Source organism: Diadema antillarum, unplaced genomic scaffold (genome assembly GCF_040938485.1).
Source record: "Diadema antillarum isolate AM-2024a unplaced genomic scaffold, OU_Dant_1.0 scf00000226, whole genome shotgun sequence".
Taxonomy (NCBI): Eukaryota; Metazoa; Echinodermata; class Echinoidea; order Diadematoida; family Diadematidae; genus Diadema; species Diadema antillarum.
This window is the reverse complement of record NW_027271115.1, coordinates 1,212,878-1,235,425: the sequence shown is the minus strand read 5'-3', so window position 1 is coordinate 1,235,425 and position 22,548 is coordinate 1,212,878. Positions and strand designations below refer to the sequence as shown.

At 38.5% G+C, this 22,548-nt stretch overlaps 1 protein-coding gene across 1 annotated transcript in view; it reads left to right on the top strand.

The window, feature by feature from the left end:
* LOC139724736 (unconventional myosin-XVIIIa-like) overlaps positions 1-22,548 on the top strand; it is a 191,008-nt gene that overhangs the window by 18,710 nt on the left and 149,750 nt on the right. Inside the window, exon 3 of the mRNA XM_071635858.1 lies at positions 9,867-10,088. Within this exon, the coding sequence (XP_071491959.1) occupies positions 9,867-10,088 (222 nt within the window). The remainder of the gene's footprint in view (positions 1-9,866; positions 10,089-22,548) is intronic.

Genomic DNA, 22,548 nt, shown 5'->3' with positions numbered 1-22,548 from the left:
GGGGGGGGGGGGGCAGGAGGAGATTGATGGTTAACTCATTGACTCTGATATACTTCATTCCCTATAGGCACATGGCTTCCTTATAAAAATGTACAGCTAGTGGGTTAATCTGTACACAATACATTTATGCACACGTATTGATTTGAAATTGAAATCTCTAGCTGCGGTCACACTGGCAAAAGATTGCGAAGTTCTAAGATCACGAAGTCTTGTGATTTCCCACTTTGGAAGGGACGTTTAGCGAATTTGCGTTACGGAAAAAACATTTTGCGAGTTGCTAATTTTTGCAGATGTCAGTTGACTAGCATATTTGTGGAATAAAATCACTGCAAAATATATCTCATTTACAGTATATCGTGTGACTGTAAACATTAAATGTTGGCATTGGGTTTATACAGCAGTTGTGATTATTCTGTCTGCTGCAAGCCTACAATATTGTATTCAACTTGACCCCTACAATGATTTACAAAGCATGTGCTGCGAAACAAACTATCGAAAGAAGGCATAACAGTGGTACACATGAGTTTGTAATTATTTGATATATGCGATGATGTTAACTACCTACCGTCCATAGTCCATAGTATGGTAAAGTTTGTATACTGGGACTTTGTTTGTACACTGTATTAAAAGATGACCAGATTTCATTGAGCTAGAAGACAAAAAAACATGTTTGAACCTGATGACAAAGAGGTGACTCAAAAAGTTACTTACAGCTTCCAATTTGTCCAGCTGACTTCCTGTATCATTGACTACAGTGGAAGTCCTGACATATGATATGTTTATCAAATTAGAAGCCATTAGAAAAAAAATGGGAAACCTTTAGCAGCAGGATATTGAGTGTGTCTTAATACCCAGTAGCTTCTCGCTGATGCCCATATGGAATCACATTCATCTTACCAGAGCGTGAAGGTTTTTTGGTGTGGTAGCCATTACCTAACCGCCTCCCTGATATTAATATTTCTAGGCTGGCGGCCTATCAAGATGTGTTGATGGAAATAAGAAGCGTCATTTGAAGTTATGAGGTTTTTCTTCTTTTTTTTTTTCTTTCTCAGTTCTCAGTGTTAGACATAGAGGATGCAATATCATGATAAGAAAAATGAATGCTGTAGATGGTTTTGAGGTTGGTTTTCATTTTCCAACACACTTTTCAAAACTCTGGATAGAAGGAAGTTCAGTAAGAAAATCATTCATGAGTGCAAGATGTACAGGTACATACATACTAGGGTAGATTAGTCAGTCTGCAGATTTCATTAATTTGTGAGCATCAGAATGTTACTTGTTTTGTCATCTGCATAATGTTGAATAGTATTCACATCAGATAGCAAGAAAGAATACTTATAATGCCATGATATTGCTAAGAAACTTCGTTGATTGTATGCTACACATGTATCATTTACATTCTTTTGTTTTACACAATCTTGAATTGCCACAACTTTTTTGCTTTGTTTTTAAACTAAACAACTAACATCTGACATTCTTAAGCCACAGGAGTATCATTATGAAACTGTTTTTATTGCTTATGATATTTTATGTACAAGCATGTAAGTAAGGTTCGACAGGAAACATATACCAAAGTTGCAGGTAGCTTAGATAAGAGCACCACTGAAGAGAGCTACACAGGTGATAAAATTACGGACATGAGTGCATTTATGACTGGAAAAGATTGCCCTCATTAAAGCTTAGTCAGGGCTGCATCTGTATGTAGAGTACACTGTATGTACAGAGTGTAGTATCCAGCAATACTATCTGTTTTGCGGTAGGCCTATTTGTTAAAGGTCCCTGTCAACCTCTGCATGGTGATATGATTGACTATTGTCTCCAAGTTATAAAGATAATGAAACTCTTTTAGCATGATTATAATGGAATATATCTCTTTCTTCCCTTCATGGAATTGATTTGAAAGTAGTGACTTGAAAAGGAAATTTTATGTCTGGTCCATCCTTTTTCTTCTGAACTCTATTCCTCTTTTTTACATGTGCACCTAACATGCCTATAATTTTCCCTTTTGTCATATCCTGATTAAATTCATTGTGGCTACAGTTTTTGACTTGCTTGTCTTTATGTTTACCTGTCTGACAACTTTCTCCTAACAGTAGATCAGTGATACAGTGGCTCATATCTTGTGGCAAACCTTCAATCACTATGTTTTGATTATCTTTCCCCTGGACCAAGGAGGCTTCCTCATCCCTTGACTGGCTCGTGTGGAGTCCTGGAATTAACCTCCACCGACTGGGTTTTTCCAACTGAAAGCTACTCCATCATCATTTACTCAGTGCTGGTATCTGCCCGCACTGAGCATTGCCCGAATATCCAAGCCCCTCTCGTGTTTCACCTGGCATGTGCAATGTCTTCCGCAGTGATACAGCCAGTGAGAGAGGATGCCTGGGAAAGGGGGAAGATGGAAATGAGGCAAATGAGTTCCTTGATTGGGATTCATTAAACCCTAAACCATCAAGCATCTCTATCAGAGGAGAGGCAGGATTGTTCACTTACATTTGTATAGCATTACAGCATGCCGGAAAGTGAGATTACTTGTGAAGCGTATTGCCCGTTTGGTCTAAAAGCAGCTCTCCTGCCATCTTAGCATCTGAGCAGGATTCTGCTGCAAACTAAATTTTGATGATGCTGTTGCCATAGCAACAAACTGATGCTGACATTATACATTCTTTCCTGTCCTTTGGCCTTTGCTTGGTGCTTTTTAAGCTGCACCTGCCAAGAATTCAGTTGACATAGTGAGGCATGGGGCATGTTGTGGACATATTTGTCTGTGATTACCTTGCTTGGGGAAGGCATCCAGGCTCCTGTGTGCCTGTATGGTCTGCCTTTCTTAGCTTTCACTGTTGTATCTTCACATTAGTAGAAGCATGGGAACCACATGCATCGTAACATTGTATCAGATCATCTACTAGATATTTCCTTTCCAACATTTAGTTTGTCACTGGTATAACTTTCTCTTGACCCTAAAATGCAAGTAAGATCACGAGATGTCGTACAATGAATTACGATTATCTTCGACAAATTTACTTGAGCTTGGTGGCATGAAGGGGTGGTATGACTGTTTCCTGCCAATTGAGATGACGAGTAGACCTGACTGAATGAATGAAAGATGATAGGAGGAGAAATCAGTCTGCAGCACCAGTAATGAAAGCATGTCACTCTGAATTATTCACGATGCGGAAGAATGACTGCCCCCGAGCTGAGCGAGGAGTCGCAGCATCTCGGCATTGGCAACGAGGACAATGCAAGCAATGTGCTGGCATACACCTTACTTTGTTCATTAGCTTTCATTTGTGAGCACAGATGGATGTATGCGATAGCACACGCCTCGATGGGAGGAATTCGCTTGCTTTGTTTGACTCGCTGTGTCACTCCTACAATGTATGAGTGGGATTGATCTCAATTACCATACTGTTGGTACAGCAACTAATAGGAGGAGTATCAAACAAAAACATTGTGTGAGGCTCTTTTTGTCTTCGCATGTGTAGTCATTGTGTGATGGAGTGAAAATGGAGTGAGATTTTACATTCGTGGAAGGTAGGAAGTCATCACCACTGACAGTTTGGCTGAGGTGTGGGCATCATTAGCTAGCCCCCCTGTCTCCATCAGTCATTCCCTGCTTGACGTCCAGAGGAAGGAATTCTTGTACCCTGCTGTCACGCCCGGATGCCTGCACCCTTCTCAGCCTCTTCATCAGTCCCTGTATGTACAGCGAGCATACAATGTATGTATAATGAGCAGGAGGATGTGCCTCTCCTGACATTTGCATGGATGCATTCTCTTGGATGTTGGACTGGCAGAAAATGTTTTGGAAGGAGAAGTGCGCATACACTATACGCTGGGAATAAAAAGCGGCGTCATCGGTCTACAGGATGGAACAATATCCATGCGAATCTGCAGTCCTACACAGGGAGGAATAACTGTGGATACCATGCATTTGCTGAGGATGTGGTTGCTAAGAGAGGAACAGCCTACTGGTCCTCTTTCTCTTGCATACTGCTGGATGGATCTTACCTCTTCACTTGTCTTGGTATCCTCACAGGCTGTATGAGTGCAGCACACACATGCTGAATAGGAAATTACGCTCCATGGATGTGCCGAGGATCGATGTACTCATTTGAAAGGCATTGGTGTGATTCAGAATGGAATACAATCCTCAAACTTTGATACAGCTTGTGGCATTGGTGTAATGCTAACACTTGCTTTTCTTGTGAAGGGACGTCTCGTATTCTTAGTCTCATAAGCCCAGAGGGATAAAAAGATAAATCCAGAGACACAGTTAGCTTTTATGTTCATTGTATTGTGTTTTTGCTGTAGTTTATGTCAGCCGTATTGTTCTGTGTCACATCTGCACACTGATGGTGTTGCTGAGTGTAGCAGTATTTGCAGTATAAGACTTCACAGTCAACAGCTCTAAAAACCACAGCACAAGTAACAGTGCCAATGAAACTACATTGTATGTCGTAATTATCTACATTGAATAATGCGAGATACTGCATTGCCTTGAATCAACAAACAAATCTCCATTTCAATTTCAGCTGAGAAACGGATCGATAAGTGTAGAATCGTGACGTCTTTTGAGTGAACTCAGACTGGAGTTTTTCCCCGTCCTAAGCCTCCTTCAATCTTCTGCAGCTCCCAGAATCCCCCTCTGTTAACATACTCTGTCTCCGTCCTTGGTACCCGCATAGATTTGCATAGTTGAGCGATCATTTAACACCCCCCACTGGACTGCTAGGCGTCGATACCGATATTCCTCCCATAAGCATCACTTGTATATTTTTCCTCTTCCGATTTCTCCCCTCGCCCAAATGTATACATGTTGCCATGGTAATGACACAGTGTAGCTCGCTTTTCCTCTTTCTCTCTTCCTCTTTCACATAAACATGAGGCTCAGCTGACTCAATGCACCTGTTCTGTTTTGTGGAAGGCTGAGAAAAATGCTCCACTTAGAAGGCACAGAGGTGATGCAGTCAAGAGGAATTGAGCAGTTTTGTCAGTAAGAGGAGGTGACAGTTCTATACCAGGTCAAAAAATCTCCTTCCAGCTCAGCAACTCTCTATCTAGGGGGAAACATTTTTACTGCCACAGAATAGATCTATATTATGGTTGATATTGTATGGTTACAGTATTTGCAACTGAAATGATCAAAGAGATTTTAAAGAGAACAATTTCAATGGCATTTTCACCTTGTAACATATTGCCCTGGCATTATAACTGTAACTCTTTGGTTTACAGTCTGTTGATTAATTAACAGCATTAGCACCTCCTCCCCCCCCCCCCCCCCCCCCCCCATGTGGTGAATAGTGGACAAAACACTTTTGATATATAATATGAATGATACCTTTTTATAAGGCTACAAAGATAAAAGAAGAAATGATAGAACATGTTTCCATAGCAATAGCACTGCTCCTTAAACTGCTCTGTTTGTGGAGATAAAGATGACTTGTGATGGTATCTAATAGACGTGTGTTCAAACTGGAGAAGAAAATTATCGATACAATTTTGACTCTCTGGCACCCACTGAAGCTCAATGGCAGTGTTAATTAATTTGCTGATTGTTCTAAATGATTAACAGCTTTAAGCATAGTGATAGTAATTGCTCAGTACAGTGACCCTTTCTGGCATTGTGAAACAACATTCTATACACCTTGCATGATTGCTGCTAATGCCAATGATGTGGAGTTAATGAATGAAGCTTTTTTAGCAGGCTCTATGTGGAAGAGTAGTAGTATGGTTGTGAGGCGTAGAGTGCTTCTGAAGTTGTTCTTTGTGATACAATGAGAAAAAAAAAACCTCTGGATACCATTACTAGAGAAGTGGAGTTTTCTGGGACTATTTGGTCCGAGCATAGAGGTCTCTGTGGAACAACATGGATGGAGATATTTTATGTGATTTGCTTCAAATGACAGTGAAGGAACAATGTGATGACATTTTGCTACTTTGATCATTGCAGTGCACTTTGGTAACCACTTCAACAACAACAAATAAAAAATAGAGCTAGTCTTTGCATGTTAGAGAAGCAGAAATAACTGGCAAGACACATTCTGATTGGATCAGACAGTCTACAAAAAGTTTTTGACTGTCTTCTGAGCAGCCAGCATGATTTCCAGTGGTACGAGTCTGAAGGTGCGGCTGGGTGTTGCGGGCGCCGTTGCCACGTATGCCACAAACACTCGCGCGGCCAAGGTGCACGCTCGGAGACAAGCCAAGCGACGGGAGACTGAGTCTCACGTAAGAATGCATGCTTCTGTGTGGTGTCGGCAGAGATGCTAAATGCTATCAAGGATGCCAGTTTTCAGGCAAAAGCCTGAATTCAGGCCCTGGCATTTTCAAAGTTCAGGCCTTTTCGTGTACAAAGGAGCTTCATGTAGATGTATTTCAGGCCTTCTCTTTCATTCTAACTGGCATCCCTGTGCTATACAAATGTATCCCCCGTGATTATTTGTGTTTTGGTTCCAAGCTGACTAGATATTACTTATGATATGTGAGAATTCACACTGTGCCACTTCTCTTGTGTTTAACAAAGCGCAAAGTGATAATTTCATGTAATGATATTCCAAAATCAAAGCTGAGAAGACCATGAACAAGATGACTTGGTGGTTAAGTGTGAAACTTTGTGATTGTGCAAACATCAAAAGTTTTATATTTTATAACTCTCTTCTGTATGAATTACAAAGTATAAACATGTTAGATATTAGAGACCTCAATGTTGCCTTCATGCATGTTATTGCACATGGTATTTTCAGCATCTTTATTAGGCTCTCATGACATGGAAACATACAGATTTTTTTTTTTTTTTTCACGAAGCACGAAATTTTTATTTAAAGGGCTGCACATCCTCTACAAAATACACATTGGATGAAACATATGTTAATTCACATGTGTAGTACAGTCTTGTAGAGTACACTTAGTGCTGGACAAAAAGAAAATATCACTTACTACAGTGTTATGAAGTGCTCAGTACATCATTAAAGCTGAATCAACAGTCAGCATCCTTCAGTTGTCTAGGAGTTGTGACTTGCTGTATCAGTTGTGTAGGCACTTGGAAGTGATGCCTAGAACTTTCAGACTGCCAAACCCATGTATCAAACAGCCTGTGTAGCAAACTGAGTGACCAGAATTAAAATCTCATTTCTTCCTCCTGTCCTTGCTTTGTTTCTGATTTGTGCAGAGGGGTTTGGTATTTACCCCTCTGAGCTGATTTCGCTCTCTGTCCTCATTCAATGACTGCAGCATACAGCTTACTCCTCATTTCCTCAAATTCCTCCCCTTCCATTGATAAGTAGAAGACAGCATACTGGGAGTAACCCCATTACTACCAGTGGCCACCTAGTGCTGCGCAGAGTCAATGGCAGCGTGAGGCAATAGCCCAGGGAGTGTTAAACCATCTACTGTAGATTCAAACAACAATGAGTGACCCACCTTGTGTTTCACTCAGTCCTAGCCTCACAGTTCACTATTTTCCAGAGAGCTCTGCAGGAGTTAATAGTAATATCAGCCTGTCCTAGAAATCGTGGTCAAGGATATCCTTGGTCGGAGCTGGAAGAAGAGCCATGTTCATGAGGACAGCCATGTTTCAGGTCTTTTTACATTTTAAAACAATTCTACCTCTTTATAAAGCTATTTTGTTGTACATCCTTGACAATTTCCTTCCTCGATTCTCGCAAAGAGAATGTACAACATCAGATTTTGCTTTCTCACTTGTACCTTGCTAGATACAGTATGATCTGTTTGTTGTCGAAGACTTCATTTCTGAAGATACCTGCCAGTATCCTTTTGAATTTAACCACAAAAAGATTGAAACCAGACTGCAAAGTGCATATACTGTATACAGTGATGATGTTGATTAGCATTGTGTCATATTTTGCTGTCATCATCTATCTTACATGTATTGATGTATGGGAAAAATACTGTTTAATATGCATTTAAATGTTCATGTTTACAACATGAAAGAGCTACACATATTTCTTATTTCTACAGTATTTTTTCTTGTTTTTCCCCAGTTTAGTAGTTACAGTATACTTCCTCAAAGAGAGAGGATATTCTTGTGTTTTGTCTGAAGGTTAGGATGAGAGGTTCCTATGAGAGGATAGCGTTATTCCCTTGACCTGATGGGGACTTGTCTGAGATCAATCTTCTACCCATTTGTATGTACATACGTGTCAGCCGCTACATCTAGGACATAGCTAATGATGTGCGCACATGCACGATGCATTTAAGCGAGTGATGATCGACTGGGAATGGCTGGCCTAGAATTGTGGTATTGATTACACATGAAGGGGTGCAGGAAGGAGCATGGTTTGAATGGACGTGATAGATTGATCGTTCTTTCTAACCCTCTCTGGACCACGGTCACAAAATGCCATCGATATCTTACGTGAAAGTCCTGCCATACGCTATGACAGGATTAACTTTACTTTTGTCGACGAGCATTATACATTAGCTTCACAACTCAACATTGATAGTGGGCCACAAATCATTGTTCACTTGTCTTTTCTTTAAATAGCAATAATTAGAATGAAAAAAAAAAGTTTTGTTCTAAGAATTGATTTTACATGTTATGCATTATGTACAATTTTCTGTTTTTTAACCAACATATGAATCAAATTAATGATTCTTATGTCTAAGTTGTTTTGAAAAGCAATTTTTCATGTACAACATATGAATCAAATTAATGATTCTTATGTCTAAGTTGTTTTGAAAAGCAATTTTTCAATCAGTTTCAATTTAAACAACTTTTAATGATAAAAAAATCTTTGAATTGAAATAAGCAGTACCCACTGAGCATATTAGGGATCTAAACCATCACTTGCTATCAAGCGAAAGTAAGATAGTCAAGCTCCTGCTAGTAGATGTGACACCTTGCTAGCAGTCAGGAGGTTGTGAGTATGAATCCTATCCAAGAACATACTGTTTATGTCTATGACTTTTATCATGGCTATTACTCGAAACACAGAATAATCAGTGTGTTTTTATGTACATTTAATGTACGCAATTTGTAAATCAGTTGTGACATATGTGATATTACTTTCAGAATTTGTTTTTTCAACTGTTTATCAATATGGTCTTTTATCAATATATCGGTTGGTAGATAAGACCAGGACCATGTTAGGGGAACAAGGGCATCTGAAGGTCTTAACCCATTGAGGACGAGCTAATTTTGCCTGAGTCCCCGCGAATACTTGGACAGACACCTGTCCAAGTATTCTCAAGGACCAAAGTCTTTAGTGGGTTAATCAAGGCAACAAGATGGCAGCCTTATGGTCATTTGAGTTTCACACATTGAAGGTTTATGTGGGACTTCTGTGGACAGTATCCACTGTGGATCTGAAACTCTGTTCTGAAGACATTTCATTTAAATGCTGGATGAGCATTATTGGGTATGTGAGTTTTTGACACCCTGTCTGAGTGTGTCTGCTTTGGCTATTCGGAGTCAGACTGACAGCTCCCGCATCGACAGTGTTATCCCACTGATATTTAGAACTGTGAGAATTTAGAGATGAATATGCTACAGAGATGTGTAAGCAGTTCTCTGTCTGCTCCACAAAGTCCACAAATGCTTGCTGATTGTGTACAATCCTTACACTTCTTGTATCTCTTCCAAATCTCTGTACATCACATAAGAACTTTTGTCGGGTGGACACCTTTCTGATTCATTGTCACATGAAAACTTTTGTTTGGTAGATCTGTCTTTTCGATTGATGCAAGATATATGACAACATTTACGGTGTATAATAGTTATATGATAGTTAAAATATGTGGTATGATCTACGTGTCCATCTCAGGTCAAATCATAGTGACCACTTGTATTTTATGCTCTGGTCAATATAATGTTAACCCTTTGAATGTCTGCTTCCTTCCTCCAGGCCAAGACTGATGAGCAGCTGGACCAGGAGCGGGCGTGGCTGCAGGCAGAGCGGGTATGGCTGGTGCACCGTGGAGGGTTCTCGGCAGCCAAGCGGCTGGCGGTGACTCCCTCCGGCGAGTCGACAGAGGAAGGTAGCCAACTGACCGGTGATGGCAAGGTCAAGGTCAAGCTGGACCTCAGTGAGGAGGTGTTGGAGGTGGAAGAAACTGATGTGGAAAAGGTGAGTGAGAGTTGGATTAACCCGTTGAGGACGGGCTGAATTTGCTATTTTGCATTTCCCATTAGACATTTGCCCGAGTATACTCGGGACTCATCCTCAATGGGTTAAGCTCAAACTCTTGTATTGTTGGTCCCACATGTCATTGTTTTCTGCTTTTATGTGGCCAGGATTCATGGTTTCAAAAAGAATGGCCATTTTTCCTCCAAATTGCCAGACTCTTAGCTCTCTGTTTGTGTGTGTGTGGTGAGCTGGAATGAGGGTGAGTCAACCTAAGTTGGCAATGGTCATATTGGCTCACATGCAGTCATTCGGTAATTGGCAGTTTACGGCATTGTGTGAACAATTATGATGTCATTTTCTGAGAATTCTGTGTTGATGCTAGCATAAGGTACAGTGTTAAAAAACAAAGCAACTCAAAAATTAGGTGGAATGGTGCTGTGGCTTCATTAACCCAGATTGTATACAAAACACTGTTTGACTTCATTGCATGTACAATATCAAACAAACATACAATGTACCACCTACAATGTATAGTACCGGTATGTACATTGTCAGTTAGATTCAGAAGAGGGGGAGGCATTGCATTCATTCACATTGGAATTACCGTGGTCATAGATACCACATGGTGAATAGTTGTCACTATTCTCATTGGCAAAATAATGTGGTATTTCTGGCCCAAAAATATACTTGCCTGAGATAAGCACTGCACATTATTCTTTGTATCTCCCACATTGAAAAGACAGGGAAGGGTGTCAGGTCACATGAAAGATACACCACTGTCCAAAGGGTGGTACTTAGTGATAGGATTCACTCTCAATAGTCACATTTGTAATTCTCACGAACTTTGAGTTACTCTAAATACCATGGTATTTCGTGAAGTATTTTGTGCAGTATTTCGCAAGGTAAACAGGATCTTTAAGTGGTTCACTATCAAGGATGAATTATAGCGCTGTATGCGTAATGCAAACTGTTTCTTGGAACTTGTAGTGCTTTATTGACCATAAATCCGTGACATCCACTTACATTTGTAAAAATATCAGCAATCCCATCCTGAACTATCACTTAAGTATCAGGAATTTTTACAGCATCTCTATCAGTTGTTCTGTATACAAGCTCTAATGCATTGTATAGAGCATACATTCACAAGCGCTCCTATGTCATACAGAAGGTTTCCATTTTTTTGTAGACTGTGATTGACTTTCATGGGGATAAAGGCCATCTTGAATTTGGACGGCATTATTCTTTAGGTCTTTCTCAAACTCTGATGGTGTCTGAAGATGCCTTTCAGGCACTCAAAGATACAGAAAAAAAAATGTAGAGCATTTCTTTGTTGTTTCTTTGGAATTACGAAGAAGCAAAGCGGTAGGGCCTATATCTAGCATTTCAACAGCATCTTTTTTATCTTAAACAGCCTCTACAGGATATAAAAGCACATAAAAGTGTGCTAATAACAGAATACTCACACCAAAAGGAAAAGTGATAGAACCAAACTGTTTAGGCGCTAAGGATCAGTATGAGTGCCTAGAATAGACATTGCACTCTATACTACATTGTACTCTAGACTACATATAAATGATGATGAGGCCAGAGACAGAAATACACAAGAGGAGTGGAGAGAGATGAGAATGAGAGAGTCTCGTGATCTATTTAGCACACTCCTGACACCTTCAGTTTGCTAGTGGGCCAGTGAGAGCGGCGAAGCAGCATGGCTGCAAGGAGCGCCAGTCTGTAAAGTCAGTGTTAGTACAAGGGAACATGTTTTTGAATCACTGCAGCAGCAGCAGCAGCCCTGATGTATTTACCATAGAACAGGAGATACCTGGAATAGACATCAAGAGAATATACTTGGATATTTCATGCATTATGATCACGATACAATTTTAGAGTGGACACCAGCCTCTCTGTAAAGCTGGGTTATTCACAAAGTTGTAATCATGTAGTATACAGGTATTTCATAGTTATCTTTTTCTGACTGCCAATTGATTTCTCACAGAACTTGAGGAATATGCTTCCAATGCAGAGATGTCGCTGCCCTTTCCGAGAAGAATATGAGAAAAAGATTATCATCTTGTATGATCTACGGAGGATATATAAATTGTATAAAGTGTAATTGAATAAAATTAAAAAAAACATTGACTTCATAACATTCTATAATAGATTTGTATTGCGAAGCAGAAGCTCACCTGTGAAATGACTAAAAGACATTAGGCTATCCATGGAGGAAGTGTGAGAAACCATAGCACACTGTAGTTATCATGATGTGTTTATTTTGTATCAAAAAGACTTTTTTGTTGTTGTTGTTGTTGTTGTTTTGGGTGCCACAGTCAACTCTCCTTTTAATATCATATAACTCCTTTTAATATCACAATAACTTAATACCCTGCACAATTTTTGCTAAATTCTCATGGGTGTCAATACAACCATACTGCCTGCAATATAAGTAATGATAGTACTCCATGATATAATTACAACCAGGGAGATGGGAGCACCTCTCTATTGCAACTATATGAAGATACCACTATTTTTGTCAAAAGATAAATATGAACAAATTTTCTCTGCCCCATACCATAAAAATTTTGCATGCAGTGATCGCGTTAACATATGAAATCAAACCAAAAAATATATCTTTTATTTCAGTGTAAGGTAATGCAATTTATGTTTAACAATGTCAGTGACAAAAGTATAAATCACAGAAAAGAGGAATCTATAGAGAAAATGATCAAGAATTACAAATTTCACTCATATAAAGTATCAAAAAGACTCTTTAAAGGTTTATTCTCAATCTCCTTCCATTGAGAGAGCCAGGGTTTGATATTATCAGCCATGTTCAGCGGCTGTTGACAGAACTCCATTGGGTAGTCTGAAAATAACACGCAGTCTGCTCAGCGGAAGCTGTCTCATTCAATTTGGCCGACATGTGAATTGGTTGGCCGAGGCCATGTGCATGCGCTAGGGCTCCCCAATGTATGTCCAAGCTTCTGGACATGGCCGCTACCTAGATTACAATTTTAAAGGGACGGTGCTGTACGTATTTGCTGGCAGACAGAGGGAATCGCTGCACTCTTCAATTCAGAGACTGTAGCAATAACGCTGCAGATATTACATTATTGGCTTGGCTATGCATATTTTATTACCTAGTGTTTGTTTGGTCAAAATCTTCCAGGAATCTGTATTCAGTGAATAAAACTGATAAGGCTTTTTGGTCATTTTATTACACAGCATTTGTGGAATGCTCTTTAATGTGTAAGCGTGTTAAGTAAAGGAATTACAATTTCTCAGGTGGGTAAAGAAGGTACGCCATGTGATGAAGTCTCTATGTTAAAGTGATACTAACAAAGCTATGTAATGTGGGAAAAGTTCATGAAATTGTACAAGTTTGTGTGATTCTGACAGTGATGACAATAAAATTCGTAGGAGTACCCTTTTTATAAATTCTGCGAAAAGCATTCTAAGCAACCAACAACTACAAGTACAATATGTATCTACAAATGCCTTGTTAAATGCAAAGTTACTTTTTTTTTTTTTTACATTCAGCCAAATCTATATGCATATTTAGCATGTAGAAATCCCACTTTAGAGGGAATACTAGTATTGCTGACTCACTGCCAACATGTTATCTGTGTAAAGTTCAGTTGTGTCCCGTATGATACGTGTGGAAGATAACATGTTGAAATAGAAAGTATCTGCCAGGTTCATATTTCTGTGCCTAATATTGGACATCCTGGTCAGATCCAAGATTGTAATAATGTGGTCACATTCATTTTTTGGTCTTCTTTATTTTGTCTGCTGTGTGTGAAGCAGGCATGGACAATACTAATATCAGTGAGTTGTGTGTAGAAATACCAGGTATTGTGTGGGATGGTAATTTTGGGAGCGAATGGAATACAGGTATTCTACAGTATTTGTTTACTTGTGGTGAAAGGATTACACACAACACCACAATGTTTATGTGGCCTTTGTTAACTCTTGGGTTACAGAGGCAAAGCCTTATTAATATATTGATGTAATAGGTATCATAAATTTATGGTATTTAACCATTATTTTTGCATACTCACGAAAACAGAAGAGATATGAAATCGTGGGTTGAAGGTTAACCTCATAGAAGAGGAGATCCAGCAGAACATGGCAGCATTATCTATCACATCCACTGTGTAATGTTGATACAGCACTGCCTGAGGTTGTTTCAGATTTCTGCTCTCCTGCTTAGCAGGATGTCAAAGTACATTGAACCCAGGGACATTCCTTTTCTTTTAAAGCCTTTTTGGCCTATACATACATCAGAATTAAAAGTCCACAAAGGTAGCCCCATTATTTAGCCATCTTTTCCATAAATTCCGTTTCCTTTGAAATGGTTCCGCAGGAGTGCAAATATTTGCTTATAAGCCACAAATCAGTTGGACCATGAAATTTGTTGGCCGGCCACACAATCCAAAAAAATCTGGCATTAGCCTCTCATGCAGCTATTTACTTGGGCATATCAACTGATTTTTTTTTTCCTCTTCTTTTTTTTTTTCCATGATGGGATGAGTGCCTCATGTGAGGCAAGTGAAAAAAGAATGATTATATTTTCAAATGCCACATCTAGCAATTGTGCCCCCATCGTCTCTTGCCTATATTTTGGACATTCCACATCATCTACAGAAGATGAAATTCTGGGCTGGAATCGGTGGTCGTGACATTACTCAAAGATTACCACATGATCAAAGCTGAATTCTTTTGATGTTGCTCTGGGGTGCAGTACACACAGATATCTTTATGAGATTACAGTGTGGTGTTGAGTTTACACATAGGTCACATGCTTCATATAGCATTAATGGGATGGCTGTGACATCACATGTCATGTAAATAGATCTAGAGGCATCTAATGTGGTTTTCAGATCAGTGGAATGAATGGTTGATGCTGCAGTGTATTGAAAGGCAATATGATCTTTAAATAGATCATATCTAGGAGATGTATTTCAAGGCATACAAGGTGTGGTATAGATATATGCTTGATTGTGTATGCAAGTTCAAGTTCAAGTTCAAATTTATTTCCATTCGACATAAAATCATCAAACAATTCATACAATGAAAACACATAGATACAAATATATGAATATCAAAAGAAATATACACACATATACAAAACAACAACAAGAACAAGAGCCGATGCGTAAATTCATGTGAATGGGGGGTCAACAGAGAAGAGCAATAAGCCTTGTTTAAAATCGCTGACCCCTAGAAAACATAAATAATGTGTAAAATATACTGGGAGTATAGAAATGAAACTAAGGAGGAAAAGAAAAGGACAGGAATGAAGAACAAATCAAAAGACATATATAAGTGCAATTAAAGTAATCATTCTGAATGAGAATATGAATTCAGGAGTAAAAATTTATAATTCCTTTTAAAACTATTCAAAGACGGTTTCATTTTCAAATCAAATAATATTTCGGTCCATATTAATGGACCTTTATAAAAAACTGTATTCTTAGAAGTAGTACAATGTAATATACTAACTTGTGAAAGGAAACTACAATATTATTGTAAAGGTAGGCAATTCCGACCATTCCTCAAAATTATAAAACTTGACACTTCTTTAGGATGGAGGGGAATAGATATTATAGATTTCCAGTGAATTTATTTGGACCCCAATGAATAATTCCAGCTGTTATTCTCAGTGCAAAAGGGGAGCATATTTTGAGTGATGTGGGATTAGTTTTTCTTTTTCTTTTTGTAAACTCTGAGGTATGTTACTTTAAGATTCCAAGATAGCTTTAATAGAGACATTATTTTTCAACTATGCAAAATTTTCTGATGTTTCCAAAAGGGATATACGACCTTTAAGATATATTCACATCTGTTATTGACCAATATCTTGTTAAATATCCCATCTCCAAAAAACAAGGAAGGGCATAGAGTTTGAGTTTACACATTTTTTTTCAAGACAATTTTTGTTTTCATTGTCCAGAAGCAATTCAAGGAGCACACTAAACTGTTCAGCATTATGAACCTCATTTGATGAATCTTTGGTTCTGATTGGTTGAAATTGTACGCATGAATTCAGCAATTGCCTTCAGTCCCATAGTACTTAACTGCCCTTTTTTGATGCGGACGTATGTACAATACATATGATGTAAACGCTTGGCATCCATAACATGAGAGACGACCCTCGTCCGATGCGATTGCAATGCTAACGTTTATGGCTGCACCTGATGTGTAGCTTGAACTGGGCTAGGGAGATCATTATTGACCAAGTAAAAATTTACTCATTTCTTTTCAGTATTAAAACATGTAGACTGAGCTTTTATTATGGGCATTGTTACACAGTGTATCATTGCTTCTCAGGATTTCAACTCCATGCTTCTATGAACCTTGAGCAAGTTCCTCATTCATAGCTTGAAGTAAAGATCCTCCAGGTAGGCAATAATATCAACAGTGCCATGAAAAGCAGTCCCTATCTGTTTCTCATTCCCTTCTTCTCTATAGTAGGGTAGGCTGTGTAATCGCAGACAAATACCACTTGTAGGTACAGTGGGCTTAGCATCATGTCATGCTGTTATCCCACAATGATGCATGGTGTTTCACACTCTACTGAATCACACTTAGTGCTACACAGCAAGTCATGTGTGAATGCATAGACCAGAAGGTGTCAACTAAAGGAGGGGGGGGGGGGGGGGGGGGGGTAGAGATATGCAGCTAGCCTTGACTTAAGCCTTTTTTGCTGTTTTCCCCCTTAGTTCCTTACATGTATTACTCTTTTTAGTAAATGTATCAATTTCGTTAGGAGACTATAATGTACAGTTGTGCATTGCATTTCATATGAATCCCTATTGTGCCAGTAAGACATGTGTGTCCTAGAATAGTCTTACAAATATCTGCTTCAACTGGGCTAGGGAGATCATTATTGACCAAGTAAAAAATCACTCAATTCTTTTCAGTATTAAAACATGTGGACTGAGCTTTTATTATGGGCATTGTTACATAGTGTATTATCTACAAGTACAGACAGCTCTGTTGTCCAGGACCATTTATTTAATCATTTTCCAAAAGCAGGAAATGCTAGAATCCTTGGTAAAGTCTAGTTACTTCAATTAATTTTCATTCCAAATTACTTGTGACCCTTTTTTTTTTTTTGAAATCTGAGTGCTACCATGATACAAAGTATATGCAATATTTATGTTACTGTAACCCTCTAATTTTCAGAAAAAAAAAATGTTTATACATGTATTTATATAAATTATATGTTTACATATACTGTATATAATTTTTTTCCAACACACCCAGGACCCAGTTAAAAAAGAAAAAAGAAAAAAAAAAAGTTGCAGCTATTGATGTGTAATTTTTATGTGTAGTAATGTAATAGACACACTTGCAATCAATGGAGAACAAATTATAAGAGAGCCAAGTGTTCTGCTTTACAGCAGCAAGAACAAATTTATGTAGATGTACCATAATGCACTGTGCTGCAAGAATTGAATCAACAAGCCGCTGTAATGTTACTTGATGCATATTTGACCCGTGCAAACATTCGTTCAGCAAGTGACCTCAAGTTCTGAGGTCATATAATGCTATGCCACAGCTACGTGTACATTATATCATGCATTGTGGGGTAATCAATAGTCTTCCTCCCAGTAGTGTAGTTTCTCCTAGGGTTTGTATGCTGCGCCTGGTTACCAGAAGCCATGGTTTCATATGAGAATGTTTTCTGAGCTTGGCGGCTTTGTTCTTCTGCACAGATAAAGGTTCTTACAATTATCTGCTGTTCATGATGCCTTGATCAACATACACTGTACTGAGCTGCTATTTGGCACAAGAATATGTTCACACTGCAAGATCAGCTTCACTGGAGCAAGCTGTAATGATGAGTTGTGAAGGAATTTGCTGTCTGTATTGAAAAAAGAAATTATACACACAAATCTCTCAGCAGGGTATCCTGTTATGTCACCAAATGCAGTGAAATGAGGCAGCATTCACAAAGACCATACACTTGCGTGCTTTCTACAGGGCTCAGTGTAAATACAAGTACACCATCAAGAGCTGGTATTCATTGGCATGTGTGAAGATTGTGTTTATCATATCTATGGTTCAGTGACCCAGCATGAATACAACATACCCTCAGCTGATTCAAGTGCACTAGAAATTGCCATTTTGGCTGTTTTGTCTCCCACTTGTGAAATATCTCCTTAGTGACGTTACTTTGAACTTTGAACCTTTTCGTTTTTTGAAGTCTATGCTCTTCTGTAATGTTAAACAATCAACCTCGCCTATGTCGACCTCGCACAAGTCAAAAATTTGCTAAGTCAAATAAAATGTTCTGCCCTGAATGACTTTATTAAACATGCATTGATTTTATTGTGTAAGCTGAAGGATATTCTTCGCAGTCCCTGTGAATTTGACTTAGACGAGGTTGACTGTACATCAATAAGAGCAATTGAATTGAGAGTCTTTATTATGTACCTGCTATTGACAAACTTTATCATGCCCTGTGTATGTATCTTTCGATGATTGCTTTGTAAAGATTTTAATGTCATATTTCAGTACTTGTTGACACTGTCAAATGGGCCCCACTCAGCAAATGAGTTAACCAATCCAAAAACAAACTCTGAAAACTGTAGATGAGTGAAGGCTCAGTGAATGGATGGAAGAATAGCTATATGAATGAATAGGTAAAAATCAATGAATACAACGAAGCATTGAGATGAAGAACTGAGGAACTAAAATTAGATGAAGGAATAGAGAATGTTATTTTATGAACTTTGTCTTTGGTTGTGGATTTTGCAGTTGATAAAGTAATATTCTTCACAGATACAGGTATAAAGGATGTACTTTGAACACCTTTTCAATAGTCTAAGAATTGTGTGAGAGCTAGGCTGGTTCTTGTGCACCTACAACAGTGTGTAGCTGTTTTTCCTAGATTTTTTTTAAAGGTTTTACTATGTCCTTCAACACTGCATTGGGCTTCTGATTGATTACATGATAATGTATATCACATTATGACCCATTGTGTCATATCAATGTGACTTACCTGTCAATGGCAGAGGAAGTTTTAGTAGCCTTCTGTGCTAATCATGCCAGATTACCCAGACAGATCAATTGCAGTCATGACCTTACCAAACCCTAAGCATAGGTTTAACTCTTTGAAGCACATTGAAGTTTAATGCTACAAGTTGAGTGTTATAATTACCTAGGGTATACCAAGATGCATGAGATTGTGTTGAGGGATATTGATCATTTGGCAAAAGATTGGTCTAGAAATACAATTGTATGTAACAAAGTTTTGATTTTCAAGTCCTGAAATTAATCTGTTTTGCCACAATGATGTACAGTAGAATATTTTAGAATGTGTTGGACCTTTAGAGAACACTCTAGAAATCTTTCTTTACAAAATGGACTATGCTAAGCTGGTGGTAAACAGTCAAGAAGTCTTAGTTTCCAAAAATAGTCATGAAGTATTCACAAATGGGAATCCCCCTTTGATTGCTTTGACTGACATTTTTCCAAAGTATGTAAAGACTGTTCGCTTGGCTTCACTCAAAGTCTATCATATAATCACACACATACATATCATCAGTATGGTGTAAAAATATTCATGTCACATTCCATTTTCATTGTATTACAGAATGCAAGCCAAATAAAACCAGTAGTGTCAGACATACAGTAATACTATATGCCATTGTATATTTAGCAAATCCATTTTTTTTTCTTTTTTGCAAATCAAGACTTCATCACAATTTCGCTAGAGCTTGAATTAGCAATCGTTGAGTACAGCAGTTGGAGAAAAAATGTACATGTGCACGTCGCATTCATGTCAGGATCAGTGTTGAAATGTTCATTTGTTGTTAAATTCGCGAATAGCACCCAACTTGCGAGATTCGCGAAAATAAAACCCCTGCGAAATATGATTGGTCATGCAGTACTTAAGACACACCGATTGAATATTGTTGACTATAGCTTTAATCAAGATCTGCCTTTTAACCGATCTATATCCAGTTACATGAGATGATGGCAGCAGGTTGCTGAGAGTTCAGTAGGTGCATTAGGAGATAACTCTTTGTAAGGGCCTGCTTTTTATGTCTCTTCTCTAATGAGTTTTGAAGGGCAGAAATTGTCTGTTTCAGATCATGATGATCCACTGCCCCCCCCCCTCTCTTTCATAATTGGTAAGTGGAGAAGTAAGCTGTACTGATGGCCCATATTATAGTGCATGTGACCATTGTATCTTGTTTGAAGTTCAGCGTTTTACAGCATGCCCAAATATTTGTTTTCACATTCCTTCCAGTGTCTTCAAAAATTTGAATACTTTGGCCACATGTGCACTCTATTATGTGTTGCTTCAGAATATGTTGTGCAGCAAGTTCTGAGTTGCCCCAAAGCAAGACCTATATAAAGTGGTTGAAATTTTTGAATAACAGATGAATGTGTAATATCCTATAAGTTTCAAAGGACAGCTCTGGAGAGCTTTTGTAGCAAACCATCTACCTATCACAACCCCATGTATTCAGTGTGATGCCACCTGCCAACAAGGAGATCATAGAAACAAAGTTTGTGTAGGATCATTCAATGTAGATCATAGAATACATTATTTACACAATAGCCACAATTTACAGCTAGGTCAACCATTGATTATACAAATTTCATCAGCATAAATGTGTATGACAGATTGTGTAGAATTTGTACAACAGACATCCACAGATCCACTAAATTAACACCTACTGACATGAACATGCAAAAGGTACAAATTCTGTACACCTATAGTTGGCTTATTTTCGTCCATATGGACTGAAATGGATTTGATTGTAACTACACATACAATACCTGTGTGAATTTGGGCCAATTATTTATCTCAGGCCATATAGTATAGATAGTTCAAAGAAATGTTGTTTGTTTAATTTTGTTATATACTCAGCGAAACACGACAGGTTTATCTTGTGGGTCCAATGTTGCGTTACAAAGAAATTCATTGATTAAACTCAATGTCACATCATAAATATTACAGCATTGAAACACCTGCTCTGTGACTTCATTGTGATACCGATACTGTGATATTAATTGTGTCTGTCACAAGGTAATATGATTAGGTCTCATAAAAGATGTTTCGTTTCCCATTTCCAGATGTCAGGTAGAGTGTTGTTATTGGTTTAATGGCTAATCAGCCAGCCCCTTTTATTGTACTACAATCACAAAATATTATAACAAATTAGGTATATTACAGCCAGTGTCGAATGACATATTCCTTAAATGTCATAAATCAGTTGTTGATGGGGGAGGGGTGAAGAAAGGGAAGAGAATTAAAGAGAACTCTTTATACTAGCAACAGAATCGAGAAATGATGTCACATGTCCTGGATTGTGTCTGAAACTTCTTCACAGCACATTGATTCCACAATCTCTGTTGTGTTTCCAACAACATAAATAAAACTGTCAAGCCCTGCAGAAGACCTTGCATTGCACATTACCCCCCCCCCCCTCCAAAAAAAAAAAGAAGAAGAAGAAGAATGTAAGATTGTCATAAAAGAATTGATACACCTGTGCATATCAGCTGATGTGGTAACAGGTGTGCAGTGCCCAAATTCTGGATTGTGACCTGTCATTTCACCTCCAGTTTCTGATAGCATGTACTGTAGGTACAATCAGTGGTACAAAGGCTGAACTTTGTTAGCCTGTCATTCAGGCTGTTGGGGACTGTTCACTGACTTTGCTTCCAAAATAGGCATAATTTTGTGGTTTTTTTGATCGTTGCTGTGGTTCTCAGTCTGTGATTTAACCACTCAAGAAATTGTCTTACAAAGCTTGATTTTTAAAAACAGTGTGGTTGCAAAATATTGTGTGCATTTTGGTGCTGAGCAGACCAGTCTATAATGTCCAGATCGTATTTGGTTTTCTCAAGTTGCTGGGAGTGTACAGAGCCTCTAGAGGTCTCTGACAAACAAGCAGAGGTCCTGAGGTCGTGACGGATGGACTCCCAAGAACAAGCAAAAGATCATTTCATACACATCAATCACTGATGCTGTGAATTATCATTGTGAAAGTTCTGGCAAATGTGTGTTCTTGCTCCCTCTCCCTCTCTCTCTCTCTCTCTCTCACTCTCTCTCTGCACCTGTAGTGTCTGTCTGTCTGTCTGTCTGTCTGACTCTTTCTCTTGGTGTTTCAGGAACTATAGTTATTTATAATCAGGGTTGCCCCAAATGTTGTAAAATAGGTGCAGGTAAATGCGTGGCTCCACACTCCATATACACAACAGCTCTATGATTCAGGGAACTACTGTTTGAGGAGAATATCAAAATTCTTCTAACATGCAGAGTGATAGTATTTCATTGTAACATGTCTCATCTCAAAAGATGATAAACATGAGAAAGAAAAATTGTGATATTTTAACAGCCCAGAGTACTGAAACAACAGCAACACAATCAATAAATATTATTTTAAGTGTTATATCTTTGTAGACTATATTTAAAGTAAAATTGGGAAAGTGCAGAAAA